We start from the raw sequence: 25,929 nt of genomic DNA on the forward strand, positions 1-25,929 counted from the left end.
TGGTCACTATGTCGCCACCATGCTGTGTTATCGACTAAATATACCATCAACCTTTTGTTCACAGAGGAAATCATTTCAGCGCTTCTTGCTCACCTCCTTTGGTTCCTCTCTGCCACCCATTGGTTTGAAGCCTGAGTCCATTTAGGGTATGTCGCCATGCCACTCTCTAGCCTGCCGCTGCTGCCGCTGCCTCTGCATGCCGTCCCCTATAGTGTCAGGGTCAATTATTGGATGTTTTAGATGCTATCTAGCTTCATTCTGTCACTCTGTCATGGCCATGCTGTTGCCCATAATTTTGGCATAATGGTGCGTTTAAGCAGCCTCAGAGGCATCCATGCATGCTGCCCCTGCTGTTTCCTGTCCATTTCCGTGGTGTTTCCATCCTTTTCTGAGGTTTCCAGGTGTTTGGCTAAGCTTCCCTGTGCAGAGCCTTGGTCCCCTTGAAAAATGCTCAAGTCTCCCATTGACTTCAATGGGGCTCGTTATTCGAGACGAGCACTCGAGCATCGGGAAAAGTTCGTCTCGAATAACGAGTACCCGAGCATTTTAGTGCTCGCTCATCTCTACCTCAGACACTTCTGATAAATCTCCCACATAATTTGGATTTGTTGACATGATATTGCCCTTTATTAGTGTACATTTTGGAAATGTGGTAAACAATACAGCACATCCTTGTCAGCATGTTGTGGTGCATTCAAACAGCTCATAGGTGGTGGAACTGCGATGACCCACAATAATCTTATATGAATGATCTTTTTAATTTAGGACATTACTTTTAAGGAAATTAATAACCTTTTAATCCTGTTACTACATATCTATTTGTATTTTGTAAGTCACACATTGTACGAAAGGTTACACCCACGAGTTCACTGTAGTCACACATGAATATAAAGGGCTAACATCCAATGTCATCATTGTCAGTGACAGTGTCTGCTACAGCACATTACAGGACCTGAGCAAAGCCTAAAGCTTCAGATCACACAGGAAAGAATGGAATCAAACAGGAATCGAGGTACAGTCAGGGAATTGGTTCTATGTGTGTACACGTTAGTGTATTTCATTTATAAATACCTATAATGTTATACAAAATCATTCTTCTCTTTTGTTTTATTAAGTTACCCAGGAGTGACAGGTTTTACTGTTTGCTGACCCACTGTATGACTATAATCCCTTTTTTTCAAAATAAATTCTCTATAATTTTTAAGAAACCAAATAAGTATATAACAGTAACAGTAGGCATACAATTTAACCTCCTTCATTCTCAAATTACCCTTGTTCTTTAAAAAATTTTATAGCTGTCATTATCATTCATAAATTATTTTACTTTTTTTCCCATAGGCATAGGGGTATTTATCAGGGCTTCCGTACCACACCAGTGCCGAAAAAACCATATAATAATTGCAAATGCTGACTTATTAATAGCACTCACGCTTATTTCCCCCTTTCTGTCACCTCCATGCCGGGGGTTGTGGAGGGGTGTGAAGGGGGTGTGGCTGTGGGAGTTCCTGTCATAGAGCCTGGGCACTTGCGGCAGGTAGGGCCTGGCGTAGAAATAAAATCTGTGCAGGCCCCTGCCAGATACATCAAGAGGCTGAAGCCTCTTGATGTATCTGGCTGCTCTGGATGCTCAGCGGGAACTATAATATGCCGAGCGATAAATAACCCCCATATTGTCAGTTTTTCATTTATAACCAATACTTTGTCTATCTAGCTCTTATTAGTATATGAGAGATGGGCTTTCTGTACTGCCAGCGTAGTATTCAATTAGTTAAAAAATATGTCCTGTAATATAACTTTCTTTAAAAACATGTCCTTTGAAAGTTTTTATATTTCCTGTGTTGCGATGTTCCAAGCCTCTCTTTCATAAAAGGTGAGTAAAGATGTAACACTGTCCGAAACGCATAGGTCTTTGATCTTTTTTGTATTATACAAACTTGTATAACATGTTTTTAAAGAAGACTTTAAAAGGACTTTTTTTTAACTAAATGAAACAAGTGCTTGAATACTCTTTTAACTCATTCAAGTATCACAGCTATTCAGATGTGACACAGCTATTCTTCCATTTTTCCATGGACCTTTCACCTCAGCAGAGGAATCAGCCATTTAGCAAATTAACATAGAGTATTTCTGGTGAGCTATTTGTGTTTTTTCTAGATGTTATCTATCTCATGTATATCTATACTTATATGCAATATTTTTAATTATGGACTTGCTTTAATTTTAATCCCTATAAATGTTGATAAAAATGTAAAGACCAGTCCAGAATACCTTAAGATATTGACATTTTTTGCCATGCTTGTTTGACCCTTCTTTATTACAACCTTTCCAACAGTAAGAGGAGTTTCCCTCATAGAATTTTCCTAGTCTCTTGGGTGTCCAATGCCAACATAAATGTACTTTTTAAAGTTGTTTTAACCCCTTAACGACCTGGCCCTTTTTTTGTTTCTTTTCATTTCCATTTTTCTCTCCCCACCTTCAAAAATCTATAACTTTTTTATTTTTTGCACCTAAAGAGCTCTGTGATGGCTTGTTTTCTGTGTAACAAATTGCACTTCATGGTGACAGTATTTATTATTTCATGACAAGCACTGGGAAGCAGGAAAAAAATTCCAAATGCAGTTTGCGCCATTTTCTTGTGGGCTTGGATTTTATGGCCTTCACTGTGCTCCCCAAATGACATGTCTAGATTATTCTTTGGGTTGGTGCAGTCACAGGGATAACAAGTTTGTATAGCTTTTATATTTTCATACATTTGCAAAAATTAAAACCTCCTGTACAATTTTTTGGGGGGTATTTTGTCATCTTCTGCAGCTAATAACTTTTTTATACTTTGGTGTACAGAGCTGTGAATGGTGTAGTTTTTTGCGAATTTTCTGAAGTTCAAATGAAGGAGGGTATTGGGATGTACTATACAGTCATGGCCATAAGTTTTGAGAATGATACAAATGTTAATTTTTACAAAGTCTACTGCATCAGGTTTTATAATGGCAATTTGCATATACTTTTTGCGAATTTTGATAACTTTTTCAATGCTACCATTTTTACGACCTTTTGATCACTTTTTATATACTTTTTTATTTTTCAAAATGGCAAAAAAGTGCCATTTTAAACTTTGGATGTTTGTTTCTGTTACGGGGTTAAATGCAGTGAAAAATGTATTATATTTTGATTATTTTCCGGACTATAAGACTCACATAAAAACCTAGGATTTCCTTAGAAATCCAAAGTGCACCTTATAGTCCGGTGCGCCCTATGTATGGAGGAGGGCAGCGGACCCTACTTACATAGGTCCCCGCTACCGGAGACCGGAGACAGCAGATCTCCAGCGGGAACTGCAGACCACGCGGCACGAACAACAGGCGCCATATCGCCAACCAACTTCTGCCGCGTGGTCTGCAGTTCCCGCTGGAGATCTGCTGTCTCCGGTAGCGGGGACCTATGTAAGTGGGGTCCGCTGCCCTCCTCCACCTGAACAGACCCCCTTCCCCGGAGACCGCTCACCTGTTGCCGGGTCTGTCTCCGCTCCGCTTGCCTGCCATGCCCCCGGACCTCCGCCTCGCCCCCGGACCCTGCGCCTTATAGTCCGGTGCACCTTATATATGGAATTATTCCATATATAAGGCGTTTATTACTAATGCGCCTTATAGTCCGGTGCGCCTAATAGCCCGGAAAATACGGTATTTATATTTATTTGGATTCTAGGGAAAGGGGGGATTGGAATTTTTTTTTATTATAATTTTTTTCTTTTTAACTTTTTTTATTTTTACTTTTACTATTTTTCAGACTCCCTAGGGTACTTTAACACTACGTTGCCTGATTGATCCTACCGTAAACTGTTATACCAGATGGGAAGGATTTTGTTTATGTTTTGATGCCTGTATGTGAAAGCTGTTTTATTTTGTACCTGCTGCTGGAATAAACGCAGGTGATACCTGTTTAGACTGAACTTTGGTGTCACTGTGTTAAACTGCATTACAAATCTCCGCTACCTCAGTCTCTACTGGGTCAAATCTCCCACAGTACATTACTGGGGGCTGTGTGGCCACATTACTCGGTGGCTGTGCGGGGGACATTACTAGGGGGCTGTGTGGGCACCTTTCTAGGGAGATGTGTGGGGGACATAACTGGGGGCTATGTGGGCACATTACTCTGGGGACTGTCTGGGCACATTACTGGGGGTGTGTGTGGGGACATTACTGGGGACTATGTGGGTCACATTACTGGGGTGCTGTGTGGGCACATTACTGGGGGATGTATAAGGACATTACTGGGGGGCTGTGTGGGCACATTACCGGGGGGATGTGTGGGGGACATTACTGGGGGGGCTGTTTGGGGGACATTACTGGGTGAAAATCCAGCACTCGGGGTTCATGTGTAATAACCATAAGCATGACACCACCCTAGTAACGCCCCTGGCACTATTACCTATTGGAAAGATGCTCTGAGAAATGGCACTATAGAAAAATAAAAAAGAGAACATGTAAGCAAAAATCTATTATAAAACCACCTTTACAGTATAAGTGATCATATATACAGATTACATTTGATTATCCATATGTTAATAATATTTTGCAGATTCATATATTTTTCTAAATGAAACGTCAACTCATTCCTAATAAAAAGATGTCTGGTATCTGGTGTAAACATCCAGAATGCTTTTTTTTCAAAGAGCTCCCATATCTCCACCCGTCAGATAATATATTTTTCATACTCAGTAGTAACAAATATTTGATAAATGATGTTACGTATATCTATTAAGAATACCCTCCATGGTACCAATTGTTCTCTTTTTTTCTTTTTTACTGTATTTTGTGCTCTAACGAACATTCACTCAGGGTAACCTCCGGTTGTCTTTTCATAATTGAATTTGGTTCCTTGTCAAAATCTACCTGTCTACTACAATTATGTTTAGCTCTAGTGAGTTCCCCAACCGGTATTGAATTTACTGCTTGCTTTGGGTGTTGACTGGTTGCATGAAGTATAGTGTTTCCAGCTATAGGCTTTCTATAAGTGGATGTTGTCACCTGCTGTCCTGGAATATCCTTCAAAGTGAGATCCAAGAATACCATTTCACAATTCTGTACAATATGTATGAACATAGCACTGGCTCGATTACCATTAATATATGACAGAAAGAGTGGTATGGCAGACATTTTACCTCTATAATTTCTTTTACCTCATTCCTCTTTACAGTTGAGCAACATGTCGACTTATGTATCAAAGTCAATAACAGAAATAATCACACTGATGAAATCACCAGAAAACGTCTAATAGTCAGACGGGGACAGGACTTCAAAATCTGTTTACAGAAGTCAAATAGTGGTGTTACTGAAATCAAAAAAGAAAGTTTACAGTTTATAGTCGAACCAGGTAAGTCATTGAACATTTGGAAATATGGAGATGTCTTTGTTTCAGTTTTGCCATGATTTTGATGATATTATGGCAAAGTCATCGTCATGCCAAATGCTGACTGTTACATCATTAGGTTTTTGGTATATGCAAAATCCTTAATAACAGGCAAAAATGCTAGCTTCCCTTCAGTAATGGGAAAGTGCTATTTGGGTCCAGTACTTACACTTTTCCAGATTTTAGATATACTTGTATATATAGAGCTTCATAAATTTATTAGAATATATATAGTCTAACAGAACAAATTATAGGATATACAAGGAAAATTTACTGTTTGTTAACTTTTTGTGTCAGTATTGTATCCACAACCATTTTTCTCATGTCCATATGGCATATAAAAAACATATTTACATGAATTTGATGGCCTGGTTCGACAACATCATAAGTGAAATAAAAAATGGCTGAAACTGTGGACCCACATGATCTATGTAAAAATAATAGGGTCATTTCCAAAATGTTCCCTTGTATTACAGTTCAGTGGAAAAAAAAAACAGTACTGTAAGTACACCAGCAAGTCAGTTTTCCACTTCTAGAAGAAACATTAGCCGCCTCTATAAAAGGCAAGTTCTCACCTGGTTTCCTGCCTGAGATGTATAGAAATACAGTGACACACTGTTTCCACCTCTCTTGCTGCTTAGGAAAACAAGTATGGAGGAAGGAAAGCTGTCCCTTCATTGTACAAAGGGGTTATGAAATTGTTATATATATATATATATATATATATATATATATATATATATATATATATATATATATACACATATAATATACTATTGTGACTTATAAAATCAGAAAAATCACTTCCAACAACAATGCAGATAGTGGAGCAGTTTTTCTGCCCCCTCCAAACTGTTTGAATTTCAAGGGAATTTTCCCTCTATCAGATTATTTGGAGAATGAAAATCGATTGTTCTTATGGAAAAGTTAGGAGTGACCCTTTTTTTTTTCTATTTTCAAGATGCACAAATGCAATTTATAGTTGCATAGAGAATCTGCTATTTTCAAAGCACTATTAATGGAATGAGGCTTGGAAATGTTCCAAAAGATAATGGAACTTTACAAACTTTCAACATTTATTGACAATTTTATACAGTACTTCCTGATATTATTTCAGCAATCTCTAGGGAATGCATTAGTTTGTGAGAGTGGGAGGCATATGTGAAAAGTCGTGGGCATCAGCTAGTGCACCAGCTCGGGGACAGTAACACCCTCCAGTCGGCCAGCCGCACCTCCCCTTATTGCCCCCATTCACGCCCCTCTGGCAATAAGCAATAAGCAAACATTTGCAATTATTTCAAGGCCTCATGAATATGTTTCTGATTGTACTAAACCTTATATTGAATATCCTACAATAGTTTTAAGATATGCTGTGTTACATTTGTTATGCAGAATCCATATTCATCTTTGATCTATAGAGGAAAAGTATGTCCAATGTAGTCCAAAATATAAATCAGAAGATTTCTTCACTAGTTTAATCGCTAGTTTAAGCTTAAGAGATATCTAGCTATATATGTTCCTGGCGTATATGTGTTCCAGTCCGTGTCCCGGAACTCTCATATGTATCCATTTGTCATTATTCTTATGACAGAGAACTCTATTGTACCACTGCTCACAGGTTGTGCAACAACATAAACAATGGACTATTACAAACAGACCTGCACCTGACCATTCCTTTATGGGACATTTGATATTGCAGCTAAGGAGATGATTCAAGTGAGTTTGGATGATATGTCAAATGGTTGTAACTAGAGATGAGCAAGCACTAAAATGCTCGGGTACTCGTTATTCGAGACGAACTTTTCCCGATGCTCGAGTGCTCGTCTCGAATAACGAGTCCCATTGAAGTCAATGGGAGACTCGAGCATTTTTCAAGGGGACCAAGGCTCTGCACAGGGAAGCTTGGCCAAACACCTGGGAACCTCAGAAAAGGATGGAAACACCACGGAAATGGAAAGGAAACAGCAGGGGCAGCATGCATGGATGCCTCTGAGGCTGCTTAATCGCACCATTATGCCAAAATTATGGGCAACAGCATGGCCATGACAGAGTGACAGAATGAAGCTAGATAGCATCTAAAACATCCAATAATTGACCCTGACACTATAGGGGACGGCATGCAGAGGCAGCGGCAGCAGGCTAGAGAGTGTCATGGCGACATACCCTAAATGGACTCAGGCTTCAAACCAATGGGTGGCAGAGAGGAACCAAAGGAGGTGAGCAAGAAGCGCTCAAATAATATCGGTACATGATAAAAGTTTGCCAGTATATTTTGTGGATTACACAGCAGGGTGGCGACAAAGTTAACATGGAAGCCATGAAAACAACCCAAAATTCTGCCTGACACAGCTCGTTTGATAAGGGGAACATGTATGGAGGCAGTGAACTAGTAGTAGATTAAAGGTGCTGCAGTTAAAACTATGTTAGTTGGATCTTGGCATGGAGCTGGCGCTCCGCTGCCAGGCGAGCTTTCGCCAATCCAAGCCCCTGTCTCTAGGCTACTCCCCAAACAGCACTTCTAAGAACCTTTTGTATAAGATCAAGTGTAGTAGCGTTCTTATAAGTTTGGGATATGGCGGGTGAGGGGAATGTAAACAGATGCGCAAGAAGCGCTGAAATAATATCGGTAAATGATAAAAGTTTGCCAGTATATTTTGGGGATTACACAGCAGGGTGGCGACAAAGTTAACAAGTTTGATGTGGAAGCCATGAAAACAACCCAAAATTCTGCCTGACACAGCTCGTTTGATAAGGGGACCATGTATGGAGGCAGTGAACTAGTAGTAGATTAAAGGTGCTGCAGTTAAAACTATGTTAGTTGGATCTTGGCATGGAGCTGGCGCTCCGCTGCCAGGCGAGCTTTCGCCAATCCAAGCCCCTGTCTCTAGGCTACTCCCCAAACAGCACTTCTAAGAACCTTTTGTATAAGATCAAGTGTAGTAGCGTTCTTATAAGTTTGGGATATGGCGGGTGAGGGGAATGTAAACAGATGCGCAAGAAGCGCTGAAATAATATCGGTTAATCATAAAAGTTTGCCAGTATATTTTGTGGATAACACAGCAGGGTGGCGACAAAGTTAACAACTTTGATGTGGAATGCCCTGTAATAGCTCTTGGGCGGTGTGCCTTTTATCGCCTAGGCTCAGCAGTTTGAGCACCGCCTACTGTCGTTTAGCGACGGCACTGCTGCTGTGCCTAGAGCTACCGACTGATGGCGCCATGCCCACGGATGGTAATTTGGAGGAGGAGGAGGTGGAGGAGGGGTGGGAGGAGGAGGAGGTATAGTAGGCCTTTGAGACCTGGACCGAGGTAGGCCCCGCAATCCTCGGCGTCGGCAGTATATGACCAGCCCCAGGGTCAGACTCGGTCCAAGCCTCCACCAAGTTAAGTGTAGTAGCGTTCTTATAAGTTTGGGATATGGCGGGTGAGGGGAATGTAAACAGATGCGCAAGAAGCGCTGAAATAATATCGGTTAATCATAAAAGTTTGCCAGTATATTTTGTGGATAACACAGCAGGGTGGCGACAAAGTTAACAACTTTGATGTGGAATCCATGAAAACAACCCAAATTTCTGCCTGACACACCTCGTTTGATAAGGGGACGATGTATGGAGGCAGCTATATGGACGACTTTTTGGAGGTAGCAATGGAGACAACGTGTGGAGGCTGCTATGGAGACAATTTAATTTGGATAGTGCCTGTATGTGGCAGTCCAAAAAAGTTTTCAAACCAGAGGAGCAGGTAGGTGGCCCTCCAGAAAAATGGAATAGATTGAGTGCCTGTATGTGGCAGTCCAAAAAAGTTTTCAAACCAGAGGAGCAGGTAGGTGGCCCTCCAGAAAAATGAAATAGATTGAGTGCCTGTATGTGGCAGTCCAAAAAAGTTTTCAAACCAGAGGAGCAGGTAGGTGGCCCTCCAGAAAAATTAAATAGATTGAGTGCCTGTATGTGGCAGTCCAAAAAAGTTTTCAAACCAGAGGAGCAGGTAGGTGGCCCTCCAGAAAAATGAAATAGATTGAGTGCCTGTATGTGGCAGTCCAAAAAAGTTTTCAAACCAGAGGAGCAGGTAGGTGGCCCTCCAGAAAAATTGAATAGATTGAGTGCCTGTATGTGGCACTCCCAAAAATTGTTTAAAACAGAGGACCGGGTAGGTGGCCCTCCAGAAAAATTAAATGCATAAAGTACTATAGCTAGAGCCAGTGGGCCCTGTCAAAAAATAGCCAGTTTCCTCTGCTGTAGTGTACAAAGAGGAGGAGAAGGAGGAAAATGAGGAGGAGGAGGAGTGCATAAATTATTCAGGTTGAGCTTCCTTCACCTGGTGGAGATTGGAAATTATGAGAAATCCAGGCTTTATTCATCTTAATAAGCGTCAGCCTGTCAGCGCTGTCAGTCGACAGGCGTGTACGCTTATCGGTGATGATGCCACCAGCTGCACTGAAACCCCGCTCGGACAACACGCTAGCGGCAGGGCAGGCAAGAACCTCCAAGGCGTACAGCGCCAGTTCGTGCCACATGTCCAGCTTTGAAACCCAGTAGTTGTAGGGAGCTGTGTGATCATTTAGGACGATGGTATGGTCAGCTACGTACTCCCTCACCATCTTTCTGTAAAGATCAGCCCTACTCTGCCGAGACTGGGGACAGGTGACAGTGTCTTGCTGGGGTGACATAAAGCTGGCAAAAGCCTTGTAAAGCGTACCCTTGCCAGTGCTGGACAAGCTGCCTGCTCGCCTACTCTCCCTCGCTACTTGTCCCGCAGAACTACGCACTCTGCCGCTAGCGCTGTCAGGAGGGAAATACTGTTTCAGCTTGTGCACCAGGGCCTGCTGGTATTCATGCATTCTCACACTCCTTTCCTCTCCAGGGATGAGAGTGGAAAGATTTTGCTTGTACCGTGGGTCCAGGAGAGTGAATACCCAGTAATCGGAGCTGGAATAAATTCTTTGAACGCGAGGGTCACGGGATAGGCAGCCTAGCATGAAATCTGCCATATGCGCCAGAGTCCCAACGCGCAAGAATTCACTCCCCTCACTGGCCTGACTGCCCATTTCCTCCTCCTCCAACTCCTCTTCTTCTGCCCATACACGCTGAACAGTGAAGGTCTGAGCAATGCTCCCCTCTTGTGTCTCGCCAACATTCTCCTCCTCTTCCTCCTCATCCTCCTCCACCTCCTCCGATATGCGCTGAGAAACGGACCTGAGGGTGCTTTGGCTATCAACAAGGGAATCTTCTTCCCCCGTCTCTTGTGACGAGCGCAAAGCTTCCGACTTCATGCTGATCAGAGAGTTTTTCAACAGGCCAAGCAGCGGGATGGTGAGGCTGATGATGGCGGCATCGCCACTGACCATCTGTGTTGACTCCTCAAAGTTACTCAGCACCTGACAGATATCAGACATCCACGTCCACTCCTCATTGTAGACTTGAGGAAGCTGACGGACCTGACTACCAGTTCTGGTGGAAGTTGACATCTGGCAGTCTACAATCGCTCTGCGCTGCTGGTAAACTCTGGATAACATGGTTAATGTTGAATTCCACCTCGTGGGCACGTCGCACAACAGTCGGTGAGCGGGCAGTTGGAGGCGGCGCTGCGCTGCCCTGAGAGTGGCAGCATCTGTGCTGGACTTCCTGAAATGCGCACAGATGCGGCGCACCTTCGTGAGCAAATCTGACAGATTGGGGTATGTCTTGAGGAAACGCTGAACTATCAGATTTAACACATGGGCCAGGCATGGCACATGTGTCAGTCTGCCGAGTTGCAGAGCCGCCACCAGGTTACGGCCGTTGTCACACACAACCATGCCTGGCTTCAGGTTCAGCGGTGCCAGCCACAGATCAGTCTGCGCCGTGATGCCCTGTAATAGTTCTTGGGCGGTGTGTCTTTTATCGCCTAGGCTCAGCAGTTTGAGCACCGCCTGCTGTCGCTTAGCGACGGCACTGCTGCTGTGCCTAGAGCTAGCGACTGATGGCGCCATGCCCACGGATGGTAGTTCGGAGGAGGAGGTGGAGGAGGGGTGGGAGGAGGAGGAGGCATAGTAGGCCTTTGAGACCTGGACCGAGGTAGGCCCCGCAATCCTCGGCGTCGGCAGTATATGACCAGCCCCAGGGTCAGACTCGGTCCCAGCCTCCACCAAGTTAACCCAATGTGCCGTCAGCGATATATAGTGGCCCTGCCCGGCAGCACTCGTCCACGTGTCCGTGGTCAGGTGGACCTTGTCAGAAACGGCGTTGGTCAGGGCACGGATGATGTTGTCTGACACGTGCTGGTGCAGGGCTGGGACGGCACATCGGGAAAAGTAGTGGCGGCTGGGGACCGAATACCGAGGGGCGGCCGCCGCCATGAGGTTGCGAAAGGCCTCGGTCTCTACTAGCCTATAGGGCAGCATCTCCAGGCTAAGCAATCTGGAGATGTGGACATTAAGGGCTTGGGCGTGCGGGTGGGTTGCACTATATTTTCTTTTCCTCTCCAGCGTCTGGGGTATGGAGAGCTGAACGCTGGTGGATGCTGTGGAGGATCGTGGAGGCGACGATGGGGTTTTTGTGCCAGGGTCCTGGGCAGGGGGCTGACTATCAGCTGACACAGGGGAAGGAGCAGTGGTGTGCACGGCCGGAGGTGAACGGGCTTGGTGCCACTGATTCGGGTGTTTAGCATTCATATGCCTGCGCATACTGGTGGTAGTTAAGCTAGTAGTGGTGGAACCCCTGCTGATCCTGGTTTGGCAAAGGTTGCACACCACAGTCCGTCGGTCATCCGGTGTTTCCTTAAAGAACCTCCAGACTTCTGAAAATCTAGCCCTCGCCGCGGGAGCCCTCGCCACGGGAACTTCACTACGTGACACATTTGGCGCTGATGCACCTGCTCTGGCCCTGCCTCTCCGTCTGGCCCCACCACTGCCTCTTCCAACCTGTTCTGCTATAGGACTCTCCTCCGTCTCAGAAGCACTGTGTTCACCCGGCCTCTCAACCCAGCTTGGGTCTGTCACCTCATCATCCTCCGATCCCTCAGTCTGCTCCCCCCTCGGACTTCCTGCCCTGACAACAACTTCACCACTGTCTGACAACCGTGTCTCCTCATCGTCGGACACCTCTTTACACACTTCTTCCACTACGTCAAGAAGGTCATCATCACCCACAGACTGCGACTGGTGGAAAACCTGGGCATCGGAAAATTGCTCAGCAGCAACCGGACAAGTGGTTTGTGACTGTGGGAAGGGTCCAGAAAACAGTTCCTCAGAGTATGCCGCTTCAAATGCCAAATTTTCCTGGGAGGGGGCAGACTGGGGGGGAGGAGGCTGAGGTGCAGGAGCTGGAGGAGTGCCGATTTCGGTGACATGGGTGGACTGCGTGGAAGACTGACTGGTGGACAAATTGCTCGAAGCATTGTCGGCAATCCACAACATCACCTGTTCGCACTGTTCTGGCCTCAACAGTGCTCTACCACGAGTCCCAGTAACTTCAGACATGATGAACCTAGGGAGTGTAGCTCTGCGGCGTTCCCCTGCTCCCTCATCAGCAGGTGGTGTCTCACCCCACCCAGGACCACGGCCTCTGACCCCTGCAGTAGATGGACGCCCACGTCCCCGCCCTCGTCCTCGTCCTCTACCCCTAGCCCTCGGGTTAAACATTTTGAAAATGAAAGTTATATAACTTTAATTTTTTTTTAACTTTTTTTTTGTGTTTTTTTGTGTTTTTTAGTTTTTTTTTGTGTTTTTTTAGTTTTTAAAACCAAACAATGCTATCCTATTGCTATGGCTATTTTCTAGCCAAGTATGAAAGCACACTGATGAGATGACGCTGAGTTATGAAAAAATAAACGTAAAATAAAAAGGAAATGACAGACTGTGCCTAATTGAAATCCAACCCCTAATAAATTTTCCCACTTCGGTCTTTGCGATGGATATGTGCGTCACTAAGCGCTAAACACAGCGGTCGCAAGTCTCACTCCAAATTCCTCACAATTGGCTAGTATATGCACTGCAGCAAGGACAGCCACCAGCAGATCAACCAGAAATAAAATATACATAACGCTATTGTAGGCGTAAGTAAGCCGTTTGGATTCTCCTTTGGCTATTTTCTAGCCAAGTATGAAAGCACACTGATGAGATGACGCTGAGTTATGAAAAAATAAACGTAAAATAAAAAGGAAATGGCAGACTGTGCCTAATTGAAATCCAACCCCTAATAAATTTTCCCACTTCGGTCTTTGCGATGGATATGTGCGTCACTAAGCGCTAAACACAGCGGTCGCAAGTCTCACTCCAAATTCCTCACAATTGGCTAGTATATGCACTGCAGCAAGGACAGCCACCAGCAGATCAACCAGAAATAAAATATATATAACGCTATTGTAGGCGTAAGTAAGCCGTTTGGATTCTCCTTTGGCTATTTTCTAGCCAAGTATGAAAGCACACTGATGAGATGACGCTGAGTTATGAAAAAATAAACGTAAAATAAAAAGGAAATGGCAGACTGTGCCTAATTGAAATCCAACCCCTAATAAATTTTCCCACTTTGGTGTTTGAGGTGGATATGTGTGTCACTAAGAGCTAAACACAACGGTAGCAAGTCCCCCTGCAAATTCCTCACAATATGGTACTAGCTGCACTACTAGTGCCAGCAAGCCCAGCCACAAGCAAACAAAAAAAAAAAAAGTATAACGTTATTGTAGCCCTAAGAAGGGCTGTTGGGTTCTTGTTGAATCACTCCTGCCTAACAGTAATCTACTAGCACCCTAACGCTGTCCCTGACCAGCAGCAGCTCTCTCCCTAGCGGCATCCAGACACAGAATGATCCGAGCAGCGCGGGCAGCGGCTAGTCTATCCCAGGGTCACCTGATCTGGCCAGCCAACCACTGCTATCGACGTGTAAGGGTACCACGTCATGCTGGGTGGAGTGCAGAGTCTCCTGGCTTGTGATTGGCTCTGTTTCTGGCCGCCAAAAAGCAAAACGGCGGGAGCTGCCATTTTCTCGAGCGGGCGAAGTATTCGTCCGAGCATCGAGCAGTTTCGAGTACGCTAATGCTCGAACGAGCATCAAGCTCGGACGAGTATGTTCGCTCATCTCTAGTTGTAACTATTTATATGATGTATCTACCTGTTTGCATGGTCTCTAACAATCTATTACAAGGTAAAGTGGGTGAAAGCCATGATGCTATGCACCACCTTCAACACTGTCCGTGACAAGGACACCATAGGTGACACAATACCCTTTGTTAGAGCCATACCTACTGTATATTTATCTGTTAATGAGTTAATCATCTTAGTAATGAAAGCAAATATGACAAGTTTTGAAGAAAGTTTCACTTCTAAAATTTCACATAGATTCAGAATTACATTTATTATCTTTATTTCCTTCCTTTTCTATTTTTACTTTAGGAAAACCTAATCTTAAAAATAATGACACAAAGAAAGTCTTTGGATTGTCAAGTGGTAACATGAAGAAGGAGTGGAATGCATCAGTTATCAATGAAGACAAAACGTCCTTGGAAATAAAGATTTTCCCTCCAGCTGACGCCATCATTGGACTTCACACCTTAAATTTACAAATATCCAATTTTCCACAAGCCAGAATCTATTCTCTTGGAGAATTTATTATACTTTTCAATGCTTGGTGTCCAGGTATTATTTTTTCATGATTAACTGTCAATTTTATACTTAATTTTATATAGTTAAAGAGTAGAATCTGTATTTCAATGGGCTGCACATGGCTAAATCCAAGCAAATCTAAGAATCTATTCACACAACCATTTTTAACAGACTCTTTGTTAATGATACAGCTCATGCACACAGGGCCATTTCTAGCATCTTTTGTTATATACATATACACCATATATACTAACAGTCAAATATAGGTGCACTTAAATATACAGTAGATACCCACATACAATATGCAATACCTTATTGACTTATCGCTGCAGAATTCACAATCAGATTCAATGTTTTCAGCTCTTGGATCACATCTTTATGCTGTGCCCCTAAAAATATCACGGTCTCTTACAGCAGAACGGCACTTGGTAAAAATTCAATAATTTTTATACATCAACAAAATCTCTTAATTATAATTTTTATGGAAAAGGTGGAGGACAGATGCTTGCACCAACCTGCTCCACATGGCTCACATCCCGCGCAGTAGAAACAGCCCTGGACAAGTTCCCTTTATTAAACGTGTTGTATATGTATCTCTAAATGACACTGTGAGACAGATAAACTATATGGACATGGTCAATTCTACTATGAACTTTAATTTGCTTTCCATGTTTCTGGATATGTTTGAATAGCTTTTAATGATATTATTTATTTTATTGTAGATGATGCAGTTTACCTACAGGATCAGGAAGAGAGAAATGAGTATGTTATGAATGAGAATGGTTTTATCTTTGTTGGCAATGCAGACTACATTTCTAAATGTTCCTGGAACTTTGGACAGGTAAATAGACAATACAAGGTGACACAAATAAGCACTTAATTTAGTCCAAATCTAAACTGTGAAAAAGGGACAAATATGTATAATATTTTATCTCTTAGTCCAATCTCATAATTTGCATTTAAATTTGTAAGCCATAAAAAGGATTTGGTAAGGGGATGTTAATTCTTTATGGAGACTATCAGGTCATGCATTCTTCACTGCAAACTCTGGGTAAGAAATATGCGAATATAATTTTCCAAGACTATTATTTCAAGTCAAGTCACAAGGCTTCTTACACCTCAAACATTGATCTATAGGGATCTGACTTTTGAAGATAGAACTGGAGTCACAGATTTTCTTTTTATATCTTGAAAAACATACTCATAGATCCAGGGACTGTGACTGTGGTAATCTTTATATTTGTTATCCATGGCCTCCTTCCTTTTAAAATCAATTATTCTGCTAATGATCCAAATGTGCTATGGGGGCTTTACTAGAGCACTTTCACGCTGTAGCTTCACAGGCTGTTACACTGAACACCCTAACACAGGTGCTGCAAAATACAAAATATTTGCATTCTCTCTGTTGGATAGATTATTACTATGAGATATGGGGATGTGGGCAAATGAATTACATTCCCCTCCAACTTTATGCATCACTACACTGAAACTCACATAGTGGAAGTCTTTCTAGTCCTCAACATTACTGATCAATGAATATTGTTAATTGCCAAGACACAGGCTATTCATAAAATTCAGTACTGAAACTAAACTGAAAATATGCAAATTCAACTCTAAACCGTCAGATGTGTGGTCCTGGTCTTAAGCAGACAGCCTGGAACCACCATATGACAGGACAGAGGCCAAAATTTGCCAATGAATGCTCAGACTGGGAGCAGTAGGGCCGCCAGTGAAATTTATTCTCAGGGGTCACCTAATGCCATGCCTGACTTTGGCTTATAAACACTTATGCAAAATGATGACCTTTCCATTCATGAATGATAGTTCATAGTATCATAGTATCATAGTATATAAGGCTGGAAGGAGACGCAAGTCCATCAAGTCCAACCTTTAAGAATTAAATAAATGTTTTATCCCCGTAACCCGTGATATTTTTGCTCTCCAGAAAGGCATCCAGGCCTCTCTTGAACATGTACATAGAGTCCGCCATAACAACCTCCTGCGGCAGAGAGTTCCACAGTCTCACTGCTCTTACAGTAAAGAACCTTTGTCTATGTTGATGGTAAAATCGCCTCTCCTCTAAGCGTAGAGGATGCCCCCTTGTCCTGGTCACAGGCCGAGGTATAAAAAGATCTTTGGAGAGATCCTTGTACTGTCCGTTCAGGTATTTGTACATTGTAATGAGGTCTCCCCTCAGTCGTCTTTTTTCTAAACTGAATAATCCCAAATGTTTTGATCTGTCAGTGTATTCTAGTTCTCCCATTCCCCTAATAATCCTGGTTGCTCTCCTCTGCACCCGTTCCAGCTCTACTATATCCTTTTTATACACTGGTGCCCAAAACTGTACACAATATTCCATGTGTGGTCTGACCAGGGATTTGTATAAGGGCAAAACTATGTCTTTATCATGAGAATCTATTCCTCTCTTGATACATCCCATTATTTTATTTGCTTTAGCAGCAGCCGCCTGGCTCTGGTCACTAAAATTAAGTTTACCATCCACCAATACCCCCAAGTCCTTTTCAGCTTCAGTTTTACTAAGTAATTGACCGTTTAGAACATAATTATACTTTTTGTTTCCATGGCCCAAGTGCATAACTTTACATTTATCTACATTAAACCTCATCAACCATTTCTCTGCCCATCCCTCAAGCTTCCACAAATCCCTCTGTAATGCTAAACTATCGACCTCAGTATTTATTACTTTACACAGCTTAGTATCATCTGCAAATATTGAAACTTGACTGTGTAAGCCCACTACAAGGTCATTAATAAAAATATTAAAAAGAAGTGGCCCCAATACTGACCCCTGTGGCACTCCACTGGTAACATCAACCCAATCTGAGAATGTGCCATTAATGATGACCCTATGTTTTCTATCACTAAGCCAATTACTTACCCAAATACACAGATTTTCTCCTATTCCCAGCAGTCTCATTTTATATACCAACCTTTTATGTGGCACGGTGTCAAATGCCTTTGAAAAGTCCAGATATACAACATCCACAGCGTCCCCCAGATCCAGTCTTGAACTTACCTCCTCGTAGAAACCAATCAGATTAGTCTGACAGGAGCGATCTCTCATAAACCCATGCTGACGCTGGGTTATAAGGTTGTGCACAGTGAGATACTCCAGGATAGCATCTCTAATAAACCCCTCAAATATTTTCCCCACCAGAGCAGTTAGACTCACGGGTCTGTAGTTTCCAGGATCGCTATTTGATCCTTTTTTGTATATTGGTACCACATTTGCTATGCGCCAGTCCTGTGGAACATAACCAGTCCTCAGTGAATCTTCAAATATTAAAAATAACGGTTTGTCTATCACCGTACATAATTCATGCAGAACCCGGGGGTGTATGCCATCTGGCCCAGGTGATTTACCTATCTTAGTGGTTGCGAGGCGGCGCCGTACCTCTTCCTGGGTTAAACTGTTGACATTATAAAAAGAATTAACATTATTCCTCATTGTGTCTTCCACCAGGGGATTTTCCTGGGTAAAGACAGTTGAGAAGGCGACATTCAGTAGATTGGCCCTTTCCTCATCTCCTTCCACCATGACCCCCATGTTATTTCTAAGGGGACCCACACTCTCTGTTTTTAGTTTCTTATCATTTATATACTTGAAAAATAATTTGGGATTATTTTTGCTCTCCCTGGCAATATTTCTCTCAGTCTCTATTTTTGCGGCCTTTATCTGCTTTTTACAGGATTTATTTTTCTCTCTATAATCCTCTAATGCCTCATCGCTACCTTCACGTTTTAGCACCTTAAACGCTTTATCTTTCTCGCTTATTGCTTTCCTAACAAGACTAGTTAGCCACATAGAGTTTTTCTTGTTCCTTTTATGCTTTTTCCCATAAGGTATGTGTTTCTCACAGGACTTTTTCAGAATATATAAGAAAAAGTCCCATTTTTGGGGTGTACTTTTGTCTTTGAGAACATTATCCCAGTCTATGCCTTTAAGGTCTTCCCTTAGTTGCTGAAAATTTGCCCTCCTGAAGTTTAGAGTGTTGGTTGCCCCTTCACTAACACTCTTAGTAAAGCATAATACAAAATCAATAATATTATGATCACTATTCCCCAGGTTCCCCCCAACCTGTAGTTTTGATACCCTATCAGGTCTGTTGGTAAGGATAAGGTTCAGCAGTGCCCCTCCTCTTGTTGGCTCCAGGACTAGTTGCGACAGGTAATTGTCTTTTGTTGTTGACAAGAACCTGCTGCCTTTGAAGGACCTGCATGTTTCTGCCCCCCAGTCAATATCTGGGTAATTGAAGTCCCCCATGATAAGTACTTCACCATGCTTTGAAGCCGCATCCATTTCACTTATCAGCATTTCCTCTGCTGCCTCCATTATATTTAGAGCCTTATAACAAACCCCTAGTAATATTTTATTATTTTTTTTCCCTCCCCTTATCTCCACCCATAGGGACTCCACATTTGCATTTGTGTTACTGATGTCATCTAGCAGGACGGGCTTGAGGCGAGAATTCACATATAAACAAACCCCTCCCCCTTTTTTATTTATACGATCCTTTCTAAAAAGACTATAACCATCTATAGCAACAGCCCAGTCATAGCTACTGTCCAGCCATGTCTTGCTGATACCCACTATATCATATTTCCGCTCCAACATCAAGAGTTCCAGTTCCTCCATTTTGTTTGTGAGGCTTCTGGCATTTGTGTACATGCACTTTATATGGTTATCCCTGTCCGTATTCCTTTTGTCCTTATTCCCCAATCTCATTCCAGCCCCCCTTCCTCCCCCATGGACTATGACTCTTCTCAGCTCTCTATGTACACTGTCTATTTGCCCTGCACAAGTGTAGTTGCCCTCCCCCCAGGTCTCTAGTTTAAACACTCCTCCAACCTTCTAGCCATTTTTTCCCCTAAAACAGCGGCCCCCTCCCCATTGAGGTGCAGCCCATCCCTACTGTAGAGCCTGTAGCCGACAGAAAAGTCAGTCCAGTTCTCCATGAACCCAAAACCCTCCTTCCTACACCAACTTTTGAGCCACTTATTTACCTCCTTGATCTCCCGCTGCCTTTCTGGTGTGGCACGTGGTACAGGCAGTATTTCGGAGAAAATTACCTTTGAGGTCCTTGCCCTGAGCTTATGGCCTAAATCTCTGAAATCATTTTTAAGGACCTTCCACCTACCTGTTACTTTGTCATTAGTGCCAATGTGGACCATGACAGCTGGTTCCTCACCAGCCCCTCCCAGTAATCCGTCAACCCGATCCGCAACATGCCGAACCCGAGCACCCGGCAAACAACACACTGTTCGGTATGCACGGTCTTTGTGACAGATTGCCCTTTGTGTTCCCCTAATAATCGAATCTCCCACTACCAGCACCTGTCTGACCTTGCCTGTGCTTCCATTACCCTTCTTACCGGAGCAGACATTCCCCTGGTTGCTAGCGGCCACGTCTTTCTGCAGCATTGCTACCCCAGAGCTGATATCCCCCTCATCCGCCAGCCTGGCAAACTTATTGGGGTGCACCAGATCAGGACTAGACTCCCTACAACTCTTCCCTCTACCCCGCCTTCTACATGTTAACCAACTAGCTGCCCCCTCTCTCTGCACCTCCATACTTCCCTCCCCACACCCATCTTCCCCAGAGAGTTTGTGCTCCAGGAGCAGCAAACTTCGTTCCATATTATCAATTGCCCGCAGCCTTGAAACTTGCTCATTGAGATCCAGAATTTGGGCTTCCAGATTAGCAATTTTCACACACCCCACACAGCAGTATTCCCCCTCGAACGGCTGTTCAAGGAAAGCATACATGGCACAGGATGTACACTGTGTAGCAATGCCACTTATGGAGTCCATTATTCTAATGGGGATTACAATAGAAATATGCACAGAAAGAAGAATCTACAGTCAGAGTAACACAAAACACAGCAGTTACCTGTTAAAGCCCCTCAAACTTAAGTGGCATCTATTTTAGTTTCACTTCTGCATATATTGATGTAAGATTATTTCTAGATATTGTGGAGACTGACCCAGGTTTTGGGAAAAAAATTCAGACATTTGGGCGCATTTACTAAGAATGTGGGAAACTGCACTAAAAGTGCCCTGCCTGTGTATAATGCAGGGGGCATCAGATTATTAAGAATATGCGCCAGAAATAATGAATCTGGCACTTCCCTGCACTGGCCCGACAGAGTTCACCAACTTCTTTGCGTGGCACCTTTAACATAGGGCGTGCAACAGACTTTGCATGATAAATCTGGCGCACAGTCCAATAGATCACTGGAACTCCCCCTAATTTGTGTTGCATGTTGCCTAGTGCAAAAGGGTCGTATGCAACACAATTTTGGTGCATACACTTCTTAAATACCTGTGCAAGCAGTTTACACTAGAAAGAACTGGCAAAAAGCCCTTAGTAAATGTGCCCCATTGTCTTAATTTTTATTCTACCATTTGAAAGAAACTTGAAATGTATGAAATATTTTAATCCAGGATAAAGCATTTACTTAAAATAATACCTACCTAGTGATAACATTCTTTTTTTACTTTCTCCATATTAAGTTTGAAGAAGATATAGTAGACATTTGCTTGAAGCTACTAGATGAAAGTCTACAAAGCCGCACCAACAAACTGGAGGACTATTCCAAGAGAAATGATCCAGTTTATATTAGCAGAGTGCTCAGTGCCATGGTAAGCTTTACCTATTGAAATGTATAAGTTGATATAACTTAAACCTGGGTTGCAATTCTCTAGTGTACAAAAGGAGATACAGACATTGTTAGGAATGCAAGGCGGAAAAAGTTAAACTTATGTAATGTGTCTTTAACTACCAATATCTATGGTAGACATGGCTGTGCAATGACAATCTGACCAGGCGGGGTTGGGTAATGTTACTGGCTGAAATATCCATAGTAGGAATGAAATGAGTAATAAGCGCTGGGGGTGTATTAGACAGTGAAGCCTGAGTCAGGAGGGGCTCTGCCGATGTCCTGAAGCACTTCAGTCATATTTACATACTTTTACAGCATCTTTACAGAATTTCAGTGCCGAGATGTAAAAATAGGTGACACTGGTTTATCATGTTAAATTGTACTGATGGCTTTCCTTTAAGCTTTGCAACATATGTTATATTCATCTCAAATATGCTATCTTATAGATCAACTGCAATGATGACAAAGGTGTAATGTTTGGGAAATGGGGTGGCAATTACAGTGATGGAATAAGTCCAACAAAGTGGAACGGGAGCTGCAACATTTTACGACAGTGGAACTCATCTGGTTGCCAGCCGGTGAAATATGGGCAGTGTTGGGTTTTTGCCGCAGTCTTTTGTACAGGTAAGTATGCATGAAATCCTTTTGAACGGCAACTCTCTTTGGTTGGGATATTGCATGTTACCTCCACTGCAGCTAAAGTAGTTAGTATAAATAGAATATAAGATTGCCACTATTTTTTGCACAAAAAAAACTTATTTTCAGAAAGTGTTTTAGTGGATCATGGGAAACTCTGGACATTGAATGCACATATGGAAGATTTCTTCAGGAAGGAACTTGAAGAAATTGTTGTTCTTGCTACAAATTCATCTCCATTCAGATATTGTAAATTTGATTTCTAAAACAATTCTTGCATGTGTGAACTTATCATATTCCCATTGCAGGTTACGGGTTTGTATTTTTCATCTGATCATCCCTAATCAGAATACAGAATATAAAGATTGTTTGGCCACTTATACTGCCTCTGTAGATATGAATATATATATGTCCTTTGAAAAGTCATAATGCAACTAAGAGGTTATTCTTCACACGTGTAATTTCACTTTGAATATTCTGATGATCAGAATTGGAAAAAAACTATGTTGAAAGAGCTTAACTGCTTTTTACCCTCCATTTGTATGATTCTGCAGACTCTGAACAGATGTATTTTTGTAATATTCAGCAATAAAGCAGAAGGTTAAACTAAAGTCAGGAGTAGAAAACAGGAAACAAGAACAAAAGCAAATAATAAATGTCAGTGAAAATTCATGGGGTATTTCATACCCATGAGTGCTGTCATTTGGCTGTAAATAGTAACAGAAAACAATTGTGGTATAAGAGGCTGAGAGATCTTGTCACCCTTCCTTAGTATGATACAGCAGTATTTTTGTTACTTTTTAATTTTGGGGAAGTTGACACTAAAGTCATCGCTAGAAAAGAAGAAACTGTGATGCGGAGATACTTAAATAATTGCAGAAGTGAAAGTTCCCATGAAGATCTACTTTTTTACAATCGTTCTGTGAAAAAAAAAATGACTTACACTACTGTAACTATTTAACATTTTCTGTACATGCCATCTTGTTAGTCTTCACTGTGGACAACATTTGAGACATTTGCTGACCCTCAAGCACCTTCACGTAACAATAATTCTCAGGCAGCATTGCAGTTACTTCTATGAAGCGTATATTGTAGATACGATGAGTTAAACATCTCTCTGAAAGTGGGGCACACAGGTTGACCTTGTCACCACTGCCAATGGCAGATCTTGGGTCTACCTTTTGCTTTATCATAAATTTTTACCTGTCATTGTAATCCAACCTGTGCAGGTAACAAGATGACTGAAAAAAGTTAATCTCTTCAAAATAGTGAAGTCACAAAAAAACTTTCAAAAATTGGTTTAATGTGAAAACTTTATTTAGACGATAGATAACTTAACTGGAGCATTTCTATTAATAAACTATTTTAAATAACTAAAAGCTAAAATGAGAAATGGGGTTAATGATACAATGTAGTTACTGCGTATGTCATTCATAAAAAAGCTGTAATACACATGAAAATGCAGTTAATCAAATAGTTTGTTCTATTTTACAATATCTCTTCAGCACTAAGATGCTTAGGAATCCCAGCAAGAGTAGTAACAAATTTTGACTCTGCCCATGATACTGATGGAAATCTTTCTATTGACGAATACTATGACATCACAGGAAAACCGATTTCAAGAGGCAAACGTGACAGTGTTTGGTGAGTTGCCCCTTTTCCAAACTATTTTCTTTTTGGATACAACAAGCATTGATCACTTTTTGTTCCTGTTATATTGCCCAATAATTTTTAAAGCAGTTTTCTAAAATTTTATTAAACCCCTTTCTAACATAAAAACCCCCTCCAGAAACCCCCTAGGTCTGCCTTCCTCTAAGAAGAGTGAAGAAATCAGACAATACCTTTGTGAGTAAATAAACTCAGCCTCAAAACGGTATTGCCTGATTTCTTCACTCTTCTGCTCTCTATGGCTAACACAATATAAATCTGCATTATAAGGGTTAATCAGGGGCCAAGGCATTTGAGTTTTATGTGATTTACTCAATTTCACAAAAAAATCTTTATCTGTTATTCAGTCATATTATGAAGTTTTTGTCTTGTGACACTGGGGACTCCCTTATAAAAAGGAGTTTTCCATAGCAATAAATCAAATAAGAACAAAACACGGTGCGGCAGCACTCAGAATACCTCCACACGGATGATACTGTTAAAAGCCTTCTTTTATTGCATCACAAATTAAAATGGGATGGATACAGGAAGGACCTACGCGTTTCAACGCTACTGCGTCTTAATCATGATCCTCATAAATAAATCAAATAACCACCGGGTTAGAATTAAATATGTATTTTAATATAAAAAATGCTAAAAGTTTAACTCAATCAGAGGATAAGATGAAAACATCCTAAAGTTAAGACGTCCTCAAGTCATGCATGACAGTTATTCTTATGTCTACTGTTGTATATCTTCATAAAATCATGAGAGCTAAGGAGTTCAAGAATGTGGCATTTAAGCAGGTGTTTAAGCTTAGTGTCTAGGTGTGACGAAAATAGCTGAGAACGCCCTCATAGAGATTAATGATCCTTTTGATAATAGTTTACCGTGATGATATAGGGAACATCAGCTATCTAATCCACCATTCACCCTATGGTAAAAATCTTTAGAATATGTATTTTGAAGACATTGAGGGGCATCTATATGGGGAGGCCATAATGGGACATCATGCTTTGGAGAGGCGCAATCTGAGACATATTTCTGTTTGGAAGACTTTGAGTTGGCATCTTTATTACAGTATGTGATAAAGCATTAACGTGGCACTTACCATTAGTAGTTAAGAGGCATTAGTTTCTCAGCAGTTCTAACAGGGCACTAATGTGTATTGAGGCACAAGGTGGACATGGCTACTGTAAGAGTAAAAATTGGAAATTTCTTTGGGAACAAAGCTTGTGTTGAAATCATCTTCACTATTTGATGGAATCATTATTGAGCCGCACACAGAACATTATACTAGTTTGTAGAACACACATTTATCTTAGATTTGTGTTTTCTTTCTCTTATTTTTGTGCCCTTTTTCTTATCGTAGCAAAGTTTGTTACCTGTCTTTTCAGTGTTGCACTTTAATATATTAAAAAAAACAAACAGATGTGGACATATGGAAAGTAGCAAATTTAGCAATCTTGGTAAAAATTCGCAAATAAACCCCAGTATTTGGCAGATGCAGGCAATAGAATTGTATGGGTAGCCTACTCTGATTTTTGCAACTTTGTTTCATAAAAATGTTAAACTCAAATTTAAATATATCTCCCTCTAAGATAAATAAAGTCCCAGAAGAAAAAAAACCCTCAAAGTCCCAGACTAAAGATAAATGACCCTAAAGACTGGTACACATACCACAAGGGTGGTTCTTTACATATTTTCTATAAATCTTGTACACAAATTCTGTTCTGGTTCTCTAATCACACAGGAATTTTCATGTCTGGAATGAAGCCTGGATGGAACGTAGGGATTTACCCCCAGGATACAATGGGTGGCAGGCACTAGATGCGACACCACAAGAGGCAAGCAACGGTAAAAACCATATTGAATAATTAAGAAAACTATTTATATAATGCTTTTTTTCTGTTGTGTTGGAGTTAATAGTAAAGAATTACAATTGTTTTACCTCCATTCTCATTGACGTTTACAATTTAAT

At 41.8% G+C, this 25,929-nt stretch overlaps 1 protein-coding gene across 2 annotated transcripts in view; it reads left to right on the top strand.

Moving 5' to 3' along the window:
* The first annotated feature begins 928 nt into the window (after positions 1-928).
* LOC140070860 (protein-glutamine gamma-glutamyltransferase 5-like) overlaps positions 929-25,929 on the top strand; it is a 39,895-nt gene continuing 14,894 nt past the window's right edge. The window contains exons 1-8 of one of the 2 annotated variants that reach the window (XM_072117866.1): positions 929-1,012; positions 5,194-5,370; positions 14,773-15,015; positions 15,705-15,823; positions 21,517-21,645; positions 22,112-22,289; positions 23,807-23,945; positions 25,702-25,805. In XM_072117866.1, the coding sequence (XP_071973967.1) occupies positions 991-1,012; positions 5,194-5,370; positions 14,773-15,015; positions 15,705-15,823; positions 21,517-21,645; positions 22,112-22,289; positions 23,807-23,945; positions 25,702-25,805 (1,111 nt within the window). In that variant the 5' untranslated portion in view covers positions 929-990. Of the gene's footprint in view, positions 1,013-1,923; positions 2,131-5,193; positions 5,371-14,772; positions 15,016-15,704; positions 15,824-21,516; positions 21,646-22,111; positions 22,290-23,806; positions 23,946-25,701; positions 25,806-25,929 lie in introns of those variants that run through there. The other variant, XM_072117867.1, reaches the window with a different exon arrangement.

Source organism: Engystomops pustulosus, chromosome 7 (genome assembly GCF_040894005.1).
Source record: "Engystomops pustulosus chromosome 7, aEngPut4.maternal, whole genome shotgun sequence".
Lineage (NCBI taxonomy): Eukaryota > Metazoa > Chordata > Amphibia > Anura > Leptodactylidae > Engystomops > Engystomops pustulosus.